The sequence below is a fragment of the Pseudonaja textilis genome, chromosome 1 (genome assembly GCF_049901715.1).
Source record: "Pseudonaja textilis isolate UNSWEBS1 chromosome 1, rPseTex1.2, whole genome shotgun sequence".
Lineage (NCBI taxonomy): Eukaryota > Metazoa > Chordata > Lepidosauria > Squamata > Elapidae > Pseudonaja > Pseudonaja textilis.
This window is the reverse complement of record NC_141990.1, coordinates 6,782,593-6,797,749: the sequence shown is the minus strand read 5'-3', so window position 1 is coordinate 6,797,749 and position 15,157 is coordinate 6,782,593. Positions and strand designations below refer to the sequence as shown.

General features: G+C 40.7%; 1 protein-coding gene across 2 annotated transcripts in view; it reads left to right on the top strand.

The window, feature by feature from the left end:
* The first annotated feature begins 2,213 nt into the window (after window positions 1-2,213).
* The window catches only part of MED13 (mediator complex subunit 13), a 145,795-nt gene continuing 132,851 nt past the window's right edge, over window positions 2,214-15,157 (top strand). For both annotated transcript variants that reach the window (XM_026710143.2, XM_026710142.2), the window contains exons 1-2: window positions 2,214-3,399; window positions 5,370-5,604. In XM_026710143.2, coding sequence (XP_026565928.2) covers window positions 3,334-3,399; window positions 5,370-5,604 — 301 coding nt within the window. In that variant the 5' untranslated portion in view covers window positions 2,214-3,333. The remainder of the gene's footprint in view (window positions 3,400-5,369; window positions 5,605-15,157) is intronic.

Here is a 15,157-nt window from a genome sequence, read left to right as displayed (position 1 = left end):
CAGTAATGAAAAGTGCAAAAAGAAAATCTCAGCTCAACTTTAGTGGAAAAAAATAATCACAGAAATAAAGCCCTGAATTCCAAGCTAACCACTTCAAAGGACCTCAACGTAAATGCAAATTAAGAGGAGCAAGTCTCTTGTAAACAAAAATATGAAATATCCACGATCCTTCTGGGATTTTTTCCCCTTGCAATCTCTCCACCGGCCCTCTAGATGGCGCTCTCTCCTCAGGCGCCTTTCACGCCAGCTGACCGCCGGGCTTCCCTGGTCTTCCCTTTCGCTCCCCAACCCCCCTCTCATCATCACCCCAGCCTCATCCTTTCCTCCACCACCTTCGTCTCCGACGGCCCAGCCTCTGCCTCTCGGATTTTTATTCCGCCGTCCCTTCCGCTCCGCCCCTTTCGGCTTCCTCGACCAGCCAATGACGGGCGGCTTCTCCACGTGATGGACGCTCGTCCAATCCGCGCAGCCAAGATCGGGTTGAAGGGGGAGGCCTCTAAAAGAGGGCGGCCAATGGCCTCGCAGGGGCGGAGCTCGCTCCCTTCCGACGCTCTCCTGCTCGCGGCCGCCATTAGAGAAGCGAGGCGAGACTGAGGGGGAAAAAAAAAAAAAGATTGGTCGAAATAAGGCTCTGAGGGGAGGGAGTCGTCCGACACAGCCTGAATATTGAGAGCGGGGGAAAAGGGGGAAAACGACGGCGGCGGCGAACGGCATGGGGGAGACCCGCTGAAGGAGACGGCCGACTCGGCGAAGGCGGCGGCTGCGCAAGAGGAAGGCGGAGAAGGGCATCCGGCGCTCAGGATGCCTCGGCTGGGAAGCCGCCGACAGAGGCACCGCTGAGGGAAGAAGAAGAGACGCCGAGGAAGCGAAGAGGAAACGCTGCGTCGGCGGAGGCCCCCCCCCCCCTTGGATTTATTTTCTCCCAACCCCCCTCCCGAAGTCGTCTCCTCGGTCCTCACCTGTCAAAAGCCTTCGGGGGAAGGAAGCCCCAGAGCCCCAAATCGCCTCAGGAATTTTATTTTATTTTTTTTAGGAAGAAGGAAAAAAAAGAAGACGCGAGGCGGACCCGGGTCTCTTTCGTCTTCCTTTTCGAGACGTTTATTTATATTGAAAAAAAAAAAAGTCAGCTTTGAAAACAAAACCAAACCGAGTCTATAACCCCCCCCCCTCTTATTTTGAAGGGGGGCAACCCCAGAGCCCTCTCGTCTCAAACGTCTCTGGAGGATCGATCAGTACATAAAAATATCTGGAAAGGAGAAGATATCCCTCTCCCCATATCGTTTCTGAAAGGGGAGAAGGAGAGCAAGAGCCTTTCCAGGGGCTGATCGTTATTCCAGAATTTTCTTTTCTTTTTTTTTTGGTTTTAAATACATAGTATCTGGAGGAATTTCCCCTCGTCCTCTTTTCAGCTTTCTCTTCCCAGGTGTGAAGAAGAAGAAAAAGTTTCATTGGAGGGTTTTTTTTTGGTGGGGGGAGGGGGGGCTGGGGAGCCTTGAGGAAGAAGGAAAGGCTTGTGGAAGAAAACTTGCATTGGCTCCCCTGCCTGGAAAAAACAAGGGGCGAAGTTTAAAGGAATTACCCAAAAACAAACAAAGAAAGAAAAAAAACTTGTTTCCAGGGTGGGTGGGAAGCTAAAAACCCCCCTCACATCCCGGGGCAGCAATTCCTGCAAGAATTCATTGCACGGGGAAAAAAAAAAAACCCTGAACAGAGGACCTTTCGCGATTACTTTTATTTTTTTTGTATAATTTTGGAAGAAGATCCACTCTTCTCTCTCTCCCTCTCCGCGTTTTTTTTTTTCTTTTTTTTTTTTTAAAAGGAAGTTTCTTCTTGGCCTCTGTTTGCAGAAAGGAAATCAAGGGGAGCTGAATTAGTTGCTTTCTATCTGGGAATTTTTTTCACTTTCCAAAAGTTATTTGTGGGGGAGGGGGGCCTTTGCCTTTTCGGAGGTAAAACGAATTTGGTTTGTTTCTCCTCTTTTGGAAGATTGTTTTTTTGGGGGAAGCAAGGAATCCACCACCACCATCACCCCATTGTGATATTTTCATCGAAGCTTGAAGGGAGCCACTGTATCTAGGACAAGGAGGGCTTTTTGTTGTTTTTGGATAAAACATCGCAAGAGAATCGGAGAATTGTGATTCTCCTCTCCTCCTTTGGGGGCTCTTAATTCGAGGGGGAAATCACCTTCCTGGAAACTGACTTTTTTTTTTTTTGCTCTCCCGACTCCAAAAGGAAAGGAAAGAAAAGAAAAACCCCAGCAGCAAAGGAAAACTCCTTTCACCCGGACTGGAAAACCAAAAACACCCAGCCCTGGATTTCGCTTCCATGGGAAGTCGGAAGATTTTCAAGGCGGCTCCTTGTTTTAAAAAAAAAGAAAGCGGTGGAGAAAAAACAACGCAACTCTGTGTCAAGCGTCGTTAAAAAAGAACTCTCTTTCCCTTAGGAAGCCGAAGGGAAACCGGGGCTTGCAGAAGAAGTCGCGACGGGGCCGACTCAAAGTGGAAGTTCCCTCCTCCTCCTCCTCCTCTCCTGCGAGGCTCCCCGATCGTCCGAACCGGGCCAGCGGCCGGGGGAGGCCCGAGGCAGCTCGGAGAAGCTCGGCCCTGCTGCCGCCTTCGGCTCGCCTTGCTTTTTCACGCCGCCGCTTTTTTTTCCCCCTCTCCTTTTTTCGCGTGTGGCCGTGTTGTCTTCCTTGCAAATCCAGGGTGACGGGAGAAAAAACGAGGCGCTAAAGGGAGCAGCGGGCTCGATTCCTGGATTACTTCACACCCGCCCTCCTCCTCCTTTCCCCTCCTCTCTTTCGCTGGCTTGCTGGCTGGCTGAAGACCGTAAATCTCTCGCCTTTTGCCAGCCCTTTTGGATTCCCTATCCTCCCCGCCCAACCCACCTCCAAGCTTTCGCCGGCCCTCTCCTTGCCTCGGCGGATTTATTGTTGTACCTTTTCCTGGCCGGGAGGCTTTGAAAATTTCTTTTCTTTCGTTTGGAAAAATCCCTTCCTTCCTTCCTTCCTTCCTTCGGGTTAGCTTATTTCTTCCTGCTCCGGGCAGTTCCGTCACCCCTTCTCTTTCTCTCCCTGCAGTGCGTGTGTGTGTGTGTGTGTTTTAGAAAAGGAATTAGGCCCGTTCTGTTCTCTCTCTTCCTCTCCCCCCACCCCCCCATCACACCGCCCCATCCCTCCCTCCCTCCCTCCCTTTGATTGTGTCTCCCTCCTTCCCGGTCTGGTCTGGTGTGGTGTGGTGTGGTGTGTGTGTGTCGCTCTCGGCTCCTGTCTCTTGTCTTTTCTTTCTTGTCGGAGGCTTGTGGGATAATGGCGTGCGGGTTGTGGCTGTGAGGATGAGTTCCTGCTTCGTGCCGAACGGGGCCAGCCTGGAAGATTGCCATTCCAACCTTTTCTGTCTGGTGAGTGTCTACTTTGTGTGTGTGTGTGTGTATGTGTTTCTTGGGGGTGGGTGGGGGGAGTGGGGAGGAAAGAGGCATTGAAGGGCAGATCGCAAGCGATAAACCGTGCAAGGGAAAGAGGGGGGGGAGGGCGAGAGAGAGAGAGAGAGAGATGAGATCGCCAGCAAAGAGGAGGAAAAGAAGGTGGGGGGGTGGGAGAGGAATGGAAGCAAAGCAGCCATTTTTAGCATTCTGCTTGGAGGAGTCCTCTGGAAGTAGGCCTTAGCCAGGAGTCGCCCAATTCTCCCTATGCCGCCCCCCTCCCTCCTCCTCCTCCCTTCTGGCAAGGCAATTTGCTTACAAGTCTCTTTTGCACTCTTCTCTTCTCTTCTCTCCCAGGGCTTTCCTCCTTCCAGTCCTTTGTTTTTTTTTATCACCTTGATTTCCCCCCACCCTAAACTTTCGTTTTCTCTCCGGTCTCCTTATTTTTTGGTTGTTGTTCTTGTGGTTGTTGTAGGTGGTGACACTAGCAACACGATTTCTTGTGTGTTTATTTTATCTCGGCTCATTTTCATACTGTTCAGCCGAAGGCATGCATTTCCTCCCCCCCCCCAGCTTTTTTTTTTCTCAAGCTCACTTTTCTGCCTTCACCTCACTCCCCTAATAGTAGAACCCTACTCAGATGGGATATAAAGTGCATCTGGGAGAGGGATCTTGTTATTTGTAGGCTCCGGATTTGTTTTTGTTTTTTTTTAAAGGATGGAGGCAAACCAACAACCCCATGCTCTTTTATAACATTGTTTTTTTTTCAAACTCCAGTTGAGTTTCCTAGCCAGGGTTTTGACCTGTTTCTGGAGTTTTATTTAAATGATGATTGGTAGCTACTTTGACTGGTTGCTAAAAGTAGGTGAATTGCTGTGGATATATAGAGCTGGTGCAAGGAATTTAAGAAGCTGGAATCTTTCGGCAAGAACACGGGCTGCGCCGGCCCATTCTCAGAATTATCACTGTCCTGTTCATTTCTCTCCCCCCCCCCCCCAATTTCAATTGCACCAACTGTTTCAAATTCTGTCACTGGAGAGAGTAGGGTTGTCCTTGCTGAGATTAAAGAAGCAGGAAAAAAAAATATTTTGCTGAAAGGGAAGTAATGTATTGAATAGAGTGTAAAAGATAGTTGAAGTTGAGCCCAGGCAATTTCTGTAATAATTTGTAGACCCCATATGTGAGGGAGCAGTGTGGTAGGTATTGCATAGCTGGAAGGAAAAGGTGGAAGGTTTCCTTAAAAAAATTTTTTGAATTATGCTTCAAAAATGTCTTAGTTTATGTTGCTATCCTTTTCTTCTCTGTTCCTCTCTGGTAGAAATAGTCGCAGTTAATGCTTTCATTGGAATTCATGTATTTAAAGCTGGGTTGGTTCTGTTTAATTATGTCTCAAGTACTAAATAACTTTGCTAATGAGGGGCTTATGGCTGAGGTGTGTTTGCATTTCTGACAAATGGACAGACAACCTCTTTCTCTCTAGAGGTGCAGGTTCTTTATATGGGGATAATCAGTAGGTACAACCAAATGAGAGCCAGCCATTCAGAGTAACGTTTTAGATGTTTTGACTCAGCTCTCTCAATACTTTATCATTAGACATGCTGACTGGATGACATGAGAATTAAAGTCCAAAATATCTGGAATGTGCCCTGGCATTATTGAAAACATTTTTACATCCTAGAATGGAATTTTACTGTGTTTAAGTAGCAACACTGCTGCCACTGATTTTATGGAGCACAGATTGACTAAATGAAGTTTCTATGGCTTCAAATGTTTATTACCCACAAGACAATTATTTTGTAATTTCTAACGTGTCTTATGTGTTTCTTCACTAGAATAAGAAGAAAAAGTTTGCTTGAAATCACTAGAGCATTTCATTAAAAAAGTTTGAAACTCTAAAAGAGAACATTTGATTCTTTCTGCTCTTAATATCTGTTCAATTTTTCTTTCAGGCTGACTTAACTGGGATTAAATGGAAACGATACGTATGGCAGGGCCCAACGTCTGCTCCGATTCTTTTTCCTGTAACGGAAGAAGATCCAATCCTAAGCAGTTACAGTCGTTGCCTAAAGGCCGATGTCTTGAGTGTATGGCGACGAGACCAAAGGCCTGGGCGCAGAGAACTATGGATCTTCTGGTGGGGTGATGACCCCAATTTTGCAGACCTAATTCATCATGAACTAGCAGGTAAGGCATGGATAGATAAGTTCTTGTATTTCTTTTGTGACAGTACCATTCTTCAAATGTAACATTTCCCCCTTGACTTTGTTTTGTTTTAATTAATTATTTAATCCCACTTGGAAATTTTATTGCTGGTTTACTGGCTTTGACAGGCTTGGCTTTAAAGAAAGAAAGGATGAAACGTGTGTCCTTGCATTTGCTCATACAGTACAACAATACATACATCCAGATGATTATATTTTTTTATATTTAAGCTCTGTGTAAGTGGGTGCCACTCTTTTTACTAAGGTTGGTCTATGAAGGGATGTAGAGCCTGCTTAGTTCTGTGTGGAATTTTCATGTGGTTAAAACTGCCACAGCTTTAGTGAAGTAGGGAAGCAAGCAGGATGGTAAAGGCCCACGTATATGTGCTTGGAATGTTGTGGCTTCTCTGAGAAAAATGTTGCAAGAGGATGTATGGATGGCTTTATTTCCATATCTGAAATTTGGTCTAGCCTTGTCTGCATTTGGAAATTGTGTTGAATTTACAGGTCTGGATATGAGGCAAGTGGAAGTTTCGGGTAATTTGGAAGGTTATGTGTTACATCCATAGGAGAATTGTGTTCTTTCTTCCCCCATGGTTTTTCTTCTTTCAAATGGAAGGGGTTTTTTTGGGTCAGGAGAAGTACTGTATTTAAAAAGAAAATGAGTTAGAGGAATAGATAGGATCTGTTTTGGCTGATCAAACTACCACCTTGAATGAATGGCTGGATATGTGTGCCTTTGTCTCAACAGTTTACCTACTTAGCATAAACAAGCTCTTAAACTGAGTTCTTGACATCTTTAGTTAAAAGGATTAAGTAGCAGGTGATGGCACCCTTCACTGGCTGATAGTATTGGCTACATGAACAAGTAGTCTGACTGGATACTGTACACGCCAATTTATGTTCTTAATATAATTATACTAGTAATTGGTAGGAGTGAATAACGTGCATCATTTCACAGTTGTTTATGCATTAGTACATACTGCTGATTAATCCCCTTTTTGCTGTCAACAGTTTTCTCCCCAGGTTGTTGCAAGAATTAAGTGTCTATTTAGGCTAAGGGGGTTATATTTTTAACTAGCAATGTGGATTACCTGTATGTAACTAAACAATACGCAATTAAAAAAAAATCCAAACAAAAATAGTTGGAGAAAAAAAACTTGTAGAAGTTGGGTTTTGTGGAAACTTTCAAAATAGGCTTAGCAGATTTGAATTCCCTGAATTTGGTTGATGTAAAGTCTCCTGTGTCAGTAACTCATAAGTTCCTGAAAGTATTCTATATGGCAAGTACAACAAGAAATAAAATATTAAATCTTTCAGATAATATTTTAAAACAAACTCTAGCAACCATGTTCATTGCATTTATTCTATTGAATCAAACATTGAAGTAACAAAAGCAGTACAGTTGAAAGGTTAAACAAGATTTGATAAAATAGTGGCAAAAATTGAGGAAGGAGAGGTTATAAATAGCCCAGAACAAGTTAATTTGTTGTGTTCTAAAAAGAGGGTTTTACTTTACACAGAAAGTGACGTGTTGGTTTAATCTGAAAATAAATCAGCATAGTTCAGCTGTGAAGCTGGGTATCAGTGGTCTTCAGAACATTTGGACATTCCCTCTAATTTTGGAAGCATCACCCTCCAAGCACTTACTTAAATATAGGCTATTTAAGCTATTTTTTCATCACCTATCCTAACAAAATGGTGCATGAGCTTGTCTTTGGCAGCAGCATACTTTACATAAAGATGCTCATCAATGTTGAAATGTCATATTTAATCCTTGAAAAGTTAACATCTTCTATGTGCTTATGTTATTTAATGTAACTTAAATGTTTACATATTCTAACTGCCACACATATCAGAAATCTATAGAGTTGCTTCATACAGATCCTCAGACTAAGACACATTAAGATATAGGAATGGGAATGTCAGTATCTTCTCGTGTGATGTTTAAAGTTTTTAGGTTGTCGATGAATGTTCTTCCCCATGTACAGGTAGTCCTTGAGTTATGACCATGACTGAGCCCATAATTTCTGTTGCTGAGTGAGACATTTATTCAGATAAATTTGCCCCATTCTACAACTTTTCTTGACACAATAGTTAAGTGAATCAGTGCAGTGGTTGTTAAGGGAATCTGATTTCCCTATTGACTTTGCTTGTCAGAAGGTGGACCCAGGACACTGCAATCATCATAAATATGAGTCAGTTGTCAAGTGGCAGATGTTTGATCAGATGACCATTGGGATGCTGCAACAGTCATAAGCATGAAAACTGCTCATAAGGCACTTTTTCCAGTGCAGTTGCAACTTTGAATGGTCACTAAACTAACTGTTGTAAGTCAAGGACTGCCTGTAGGGTGTCCTCTTGGTTGTTTAGTATCGGGGGAGGAGGATCCATCTCATTGGCATCTTGGGAATTTTATTAGTATAATTCTCCATACATAGTGTATGACCCAAAAGATATATGGAAGATACAATAATAAATGTGCAAGAAAACAATCAAGCTCAGAGAGCACCAAGAATCCCTTAGCTTAGTGGTATAAAATATTGGGAAACAAAATTAAAAATTCTTGATAAGGCTGTTCTAATTAATATAAAATGCAAGTATGCATGATCAGTGTTTGATTTTAATTGTTATAGATAAAATTGAATTAAGCATGTAAATCCTAGGCTCATTATTTGAGGCTAATGGATAGTTCTCTAACAAGACTCATCTGTATTGTGTACTGTATTGTGGTTTTGATTACAGGTATTTTAGGAAGTAGAATTGTTTGTGTGCTTTGCATAACCTTGCTGTGCTGCTATTTTTACTACTGGCTTTGCTGTGTCCTGCTGGCAACTTTTAATTTGACCTATTCTATTTCAATGATTTTTCTTCCCTTTAATGTATTTAATTTAATTATCATTGAAAAACTTCAGCTGTTAGATTGCTTAATATATAATCAGTTAATGTAGAACCCTTGTTGTAACATTAGCAGTAATCACAGTATATGCTCTAATATAGGTCAGGAGCAAGCAATATGGTGCTTTCTAAAGTCTTTTTGGATTTAAACTTCTACCCTTTATATTGTTTGATCAATGGCAAAATAGCAATAGTCCAAAATATCTGTAGGGCACAATTGTGCGATGAACAGGTACTCAAACCATTCCCATTTTTATATCATGACAATTTTGCTGCATGCATCTTCTGTCTGGCTCAGGGCTTGCTGTGGCAATGAAACAGCATCGTCTCTGGGCTCTTCTGAGATCTCCTTTATTTGCTATAACAGGAGAAAGGAAAAGCTTTATGCATTCAACAGCTCAAAGCTAATCAGTATATTGCTAAGAATGTTGAATGCATGGCTGTGATCCTAGCAGCAATAACGGGTGCAAAACACCTAGAAGGTAAGTAACTAAGTCCTTTACCACAAGATTTAATATTGTTATCTCAGGAATTTTCTTAAACCTGTTCAGACGTTCAGAAGCCAATGCTGTCAGAAGTTCATTTTTCTCAAATACAGGAAAGATGACTTTCTCCTTCCAGGCTATGGAATTTACTCCCTCTGCAATGGAGCTTGGCCTTCATTTTTTCTTAACTTTGGAAGAGTAGAAGGTGTATTTCCTTAGTATGTATATATTTTTATGGTTTTATTTTGTATTTCAATTTTTGTTAGCTGCCTTGAATAACCCAGGTGAGGGGCAAAGCATTTATGGTGAACATGTATAAAACCTATAAAGGTACTAAAAGAAATATAAAATATTAAAAGAATCAATACAGATGTATGTTTAGCAAAATAGACAGATGATATCATAGATGAGAGAAGATAATTCTTCATATTGTAAAAAAAAAGTTTCTGATTCTAAGATGCTTGTCTTAAGCATTCATTGCTGTTTCAGGGATTTACAAGGAATTAGCAAATAATGTAACTGTAAAGTATAACTAGCACTGATGTTGCCTATTTGGGTAATAAAACACCTGCAGGAAAATAATCAAGCTCAGAGAGATAGAACAACTGTAGATATTAGACGAGTGTTTAAGTATATGCTTTAAGTTTTATTCACTGAGAGCTGAAAGTAAAATATTTCAAATGATCAAGAGATCAAAATAAATTAATCCTGTGATGTTACCTTTAACATCATCAAACAACATCTCCTTATCCCAAGGCTTTGGGAAGGACTTAATAGGTGGATAAAAATGCCAAATCCGGTTTAAATATCTGACTGATTGTGTGATGGACCATAATAATATGCCATAAGTTATTGAAAAGAAAATCTGGTCCATTGGTGCTGCTATTTTTGGTAAAGCTAGAATTGGGGGAAAAACATTCGGAAAAAAATACAAAATAGCAGGGCTTTCAGACTGAGATTTGAACACTTATGGAGAAAGAGATAATTGTTATTCCCACTTGTGATTGGAACCTTGAGTGATACCTAAAGGACTTCCTTGCATCTGGAAACACTGAATTTATCAGACCTGGGAATCCTAATTTTACAACAACAATAGCAACAAAACAACCCCAAACCCTCACCTTGCTTGGAATTGTCTATATTCTTAGATGCTACCTTAATAATTCTTAGCTCCTTGGTTAGGACTTGAATAATTAAATTTCCACAAGTGTTAGACTGTAAATCTAACTGTAGGTTACTCACACCTAATCTATACTTTAGGGGTATCACAGATCTTTCCTCTTGCCAAGGTGATAAAATGTTAATTTATGATTTAAGGTAGATACACCTTATGATTGTAAACTGACCACCCCTCTTACACCTTAGATGGGTGTAAGATGGGCAGCCAATAAATGTTATAAATAAATAAAATTAAACAAATAATTTATAAAATTAAATAAACCTAATGTCTGGTAATATATCCCTCTAACCCTTTATTGGTTACTTAAGACCCCAACCCTGAGGTCTTCTCTGTTGCTTCCCATACAAATGTTTTACCTGCTGTGCCAGGATCTCATATATTCTGTACATCAAGCATGTACTTATTAGAGCTGTATGCCATTAAATTGCATGTTTGTGAGTTCCTAATAAGTTTGTGACAGAAGCAAGGCTTGAAAAGGGAACGTGCAGTTTTATAGCTCAGTTTGCCACTATCTAAGAAATTGTATAGTAGTTCTGGTGTTTAGTGTGTAATAAATTGAGAAATTATTATTGCTATGGTATCAGTTAAATCATAAGCAGAAGTTAATTGGGATTAATGTTTTTTTTTTAAAGAAAAGCCTCCCTTTGTGATGCTGTAATTAAACAACATGTTAAACATTTTGATAAGAAAAAGAAATGGGTATCGTCTGTAGTCCTAGAATTGAGCAGTACATGCAAAAAAGAGGTTCCTTAAAAGGGGAGAGAGCTAAACATTGTAGTGGTAAATCTGTAGCTTCCTTATTTTGTCATCAAGAGTTTGTTCAGTCATAACTTGCATAGGCTCTCTGCTGTAATGCTGAGCTGTAACTTAGCACATAAAACCTATTTTTGTCCTTGGCAGTTTCTGAGCAAAGGCCAACAGATGTGTAGGAGTATCTGTTTAAGCTTTGCTCACTTGTGTTATTTGCTAGAAATAAAACGTCCAGAAAGAGAAAGGATGTATTACTGAACTGTCTTTTGATTTGCAGAGATAAACAAGTGCAGGTTATGGCCTTTGTGTAAGATTACATATAAATGAAGTATAATTAATGATTGATGCAGACTTTCACTTTTCAGAAGGACCCATTTTATCTTTGAAATGACAAGACAGAATTAGCCTCAATTCTCGGAAAACTACACTCCCTAATTCAGACAAAACTGAAAACAAGCTCGGCATGGAACCACCCGTGTCATTTGTTAACTGCTAAGTCAGCATGTGGACGAATTTATCTCAATGTGTCATATGAATTCTCTGAATTTGTCTCTCTAATTTTACTATCTGCTGACTTTTTAGGCATTTTAGGTAATTTTACTATCTGCTGAATTTATTATTCTACCTTTTATTTTTGGTCAGCTCCAGGCAGTAGGCATACCTAATGTTCCTGCCTCCCATCCTCCCCTCCCCAACAACAATTCTGTGAGGTAGGATGAATTGAGAGAGAGTGACTGGCCTCAAATCATCCAGCTGGCTTTAATGCTTAAGTAAAGACTCTTGTACTCTTTTTAAGCTAGTATCTTAGTCACTGTATCAGCAGTGGTGAACTTTTTGGGCCCAGAGTGTCAAAAATTCAGAAAATGCTTACCTCTGATGACGTACCATTCCCCTCCCAAAAGACTCTTCTCTCCAGACCCTCTGAAATTTACGCAGGAGATCAGTGCTCTTTTGAGGACTATGGAATTTCAGAAAAGCATGCACAAATGCTTGGATAATTTTTGGATGCCTTAGAGACTGCATGAGAGCAAGGCCTTCTGGTACAATTTCCAGAGGATCTGGAGGTCTGGCGTGTCACCAAAAACGGCATAGCGTGTCAGAGGTTCACCATCGCTATGCTATACCCGAGAGACCCTCTCATCCCATCAGTAGTTTAACCAATTGTTCTAAGTGGAAAAGTCAAATTGAACTTGCAATTGTCGGCATGCAAAACAGTCATTTCTGCCTGTTTAGGCTGCGTCCTCCCACATCAATTTGCAAGGGTAACTTTAAACCTGTGAATCTAAGAGTTGTATTTTTCATTCTGACTCCATCTTTCTGTTCCTTATCAATACTTCCCAGAGGGTCGTCAAAGAGTGAAGTGGATGCGGTTGAGAAACCGTAGACGTGCAGTGCATGTTAGGTAGATGACGAACGGCTCTTTGAATTCAAGTCCTAACATTCAGCAGCTGAGGAGCTCATGATTCTATTTTAACATTTTTCAACAAAGATATCAGTTGTCCAGAGATAGGGATGTTGCTGGATACTTTATGTATTTATTGCACGATCAACATTGCCTTGCAAATGTGATTTCGGATACATGAATATATATTCTGTGTTCCATTGCAAAAAAAAAAAAAAATCTCAATTTTTTTTATTAATTTCCCAATATTATTCTAAAATCGTTGGATCTCCTTGGTAGATAAGATGATCTAACCTCCATCATTTGTTCCCTTAAAAACTGTTGGCTGTCTGCAGTCTTACTTTTAATAGGCTACTTCACAGTTTCCTTGGTTATTAACACATTCAGAAGTGATTATGCAACAGTGCTTTCCAGGAAGGCAGATGAAGTACCCTCCTTGAGATAAGAAGCTGGTTTTAACTTTTTGGGGGTGGGAGGTGGGGTGGGGAATCTTCTGAGAATGGACTCCTGTTGAAGCTCTTCCTATAGCTTCCAGTTGCCAAGCTTGTGGGAAAACTGGAGTTACCTCTCATCTAGCTAAACTAATAATAGTAATTGTTTTTCAGCAATAGACTAATTTTGCATAGTACAGTTAGCCTACTTCCTCTGTTTTCCACATATAGTAAACCAGAAACTTATGTGTTTGTTAATATTTTTCTTTTTTCACCTTAGCGGTGTGAAAGCTTTTGCATTAAAAAAAAAAACATTTTAACAAGCAAAATGCTTTGATTTATGTGATACACACTTAAATTTGTGGGATTTTTTTACTAGATTTTTTTTTTACTTAGTTGCTGTTCTACGCTTTCCTCTTTAATGTGCACTGGGCACTGACTAGCATAGGGCTCAAAAGCTTTAAGCATGATTTGTTTTGCTTTGCTATGGTTGCATTCGTTTTCATTCTCTTTTTAAAGTATCAGTAGCTTCTAGAATTACTGAAGCACCAGGCTAAAAATAACTGGGGGCAGTATACCATAGTGATCGGCCTCGCATAATGAATGACATAATCCATTTCAAATGAACCTTCTTAGAAGATTATAAAATAGCAGTCGTAAAGTTCTGAAAAGGAATAATTACACCTTTTTCAGACTTTGAAATTTCCTCGTGTATTCTGGCTTTGCTTCGGAGCATGAAACACTATTGCTGCAGCATTGGTACTCCAGCAATGGTTCCTTGTGCAAGTCCGTATTGCTTGAGTTATTTTGGAAATTGGTTCAAAGCAGTGATTTCAAAGCTTTCTGTGTTCTGAGAACTGTTTACATATTGGCTGCTTTTTCATGGAATACTTTCTGTTTGTAAACAGTTACAGTTCTGCAGACCAAAGGAAATGGCAATGGATGTGTTGTACAGTACTTTGACCTCAGTAAAGCAATTGACAAAATCTCATCACATCCCTCTGGGATAAGATCTGTACACATGAGCAAGGTGGCATTGTGCTCTGGTGGATGTGTAACTAGCTGAATAATGTGATTTACAGCAATTAAAAAGCCACTACATACTTTGGGCTGCATTAATAATAAAATTGTGTTCAGATCATGGGAGGTAATAGTTCCATTGTATTCTGTACTGGTTAGACCTCACTTGAAGTACTAAGCATTGTATTTTAAAGGAGACATGGAAAAACTGGAAAGTATTCAGATAGCTACCAGTATAAGGGTTCAGGAAATGAAACTATATTTGGAATTATTAAAGGATCTGGGCAGATTAAGAGGAAATATCATAATGAGCAAATAACTTAAAAGGCTGTTATGTTTGTTTAACTTGACAGCAAAAGACAGGCAAATAGGTTGACAGGAAAGATGTGTAGACTAATACAGGTAGTCTTTGACTTACAACAATAATCACTCAAAGTTACAGCAGGACTGAAAAAAGTGACCTTTTTTGCATGACTGTTGCAGCTTCCCCATGGTCACGTGATCAAAATTCAGATGCTTGACAACTGACTCATACTTATGAAGGCTGTAGTATCCCAAGATCACGTGATCCCCTTTTGCAATCTTTTGACCAGCAAAGTCAATGGGGGGAGCCAGATTCCCTTAACCGTGTTACTAACTTAACTGCGGCGATTCACTTAAACACTTGTGGCAAGACAGATTGTAAAATGGAGCAGAACTCACTTTTTAGCAACTGTCTCGCTTCGCAATAGAAATACTGGGCTCAATTGTGGTTGTAAGTCGAGGACTACCTGTAAGGAATTTCTTGATGGTTGAACTGTGAAAGCCTGCTTAAAACAACAAGGAGTTCAGTTTTGTTTGAAATTTTTAAACGTGGATTGGATGGTCACATATCAGGATAGTTTATAGTAGGTTCCTGGGGCACGTCTTGGTGCCTGCTCAGTTTGAAAGAGACAGTGACTGGTGTTGGGCTTCAACTCCTTATGAAAGCTAAGAGAACATTTTAGAATATGCACGATGGTGGGTGGGTGGAATGGACGCGTAGTCCTTCATGGGGCTTGTTCAGTATTATTGAGGGGTCTTTCAGAAATGTCCATGTGCCATTCAAAAGGCAACTGGGCTTCCTTAGTTTTCTTCCTTGAAAATGTTTATCTACTCATCCAGGAAGCTTCTTCAGTACAAAACTGTACATGATTCATTGGGACCAAGTTTGAAAATCTTTGGATTAGAGATTTGGATCTAAAAACATTTCATTTGAAATCCCATATCACCGAAGGATCTTCAGGAAGCTTCTTATTGTTTGTTTGGTCCTCTTGGCAAGGATTTCTCTTTTCAAAAACAAGGGGAGTAGAGTCACGAGTACAGAACACCCTGGATCTAGCCTTTTCCTG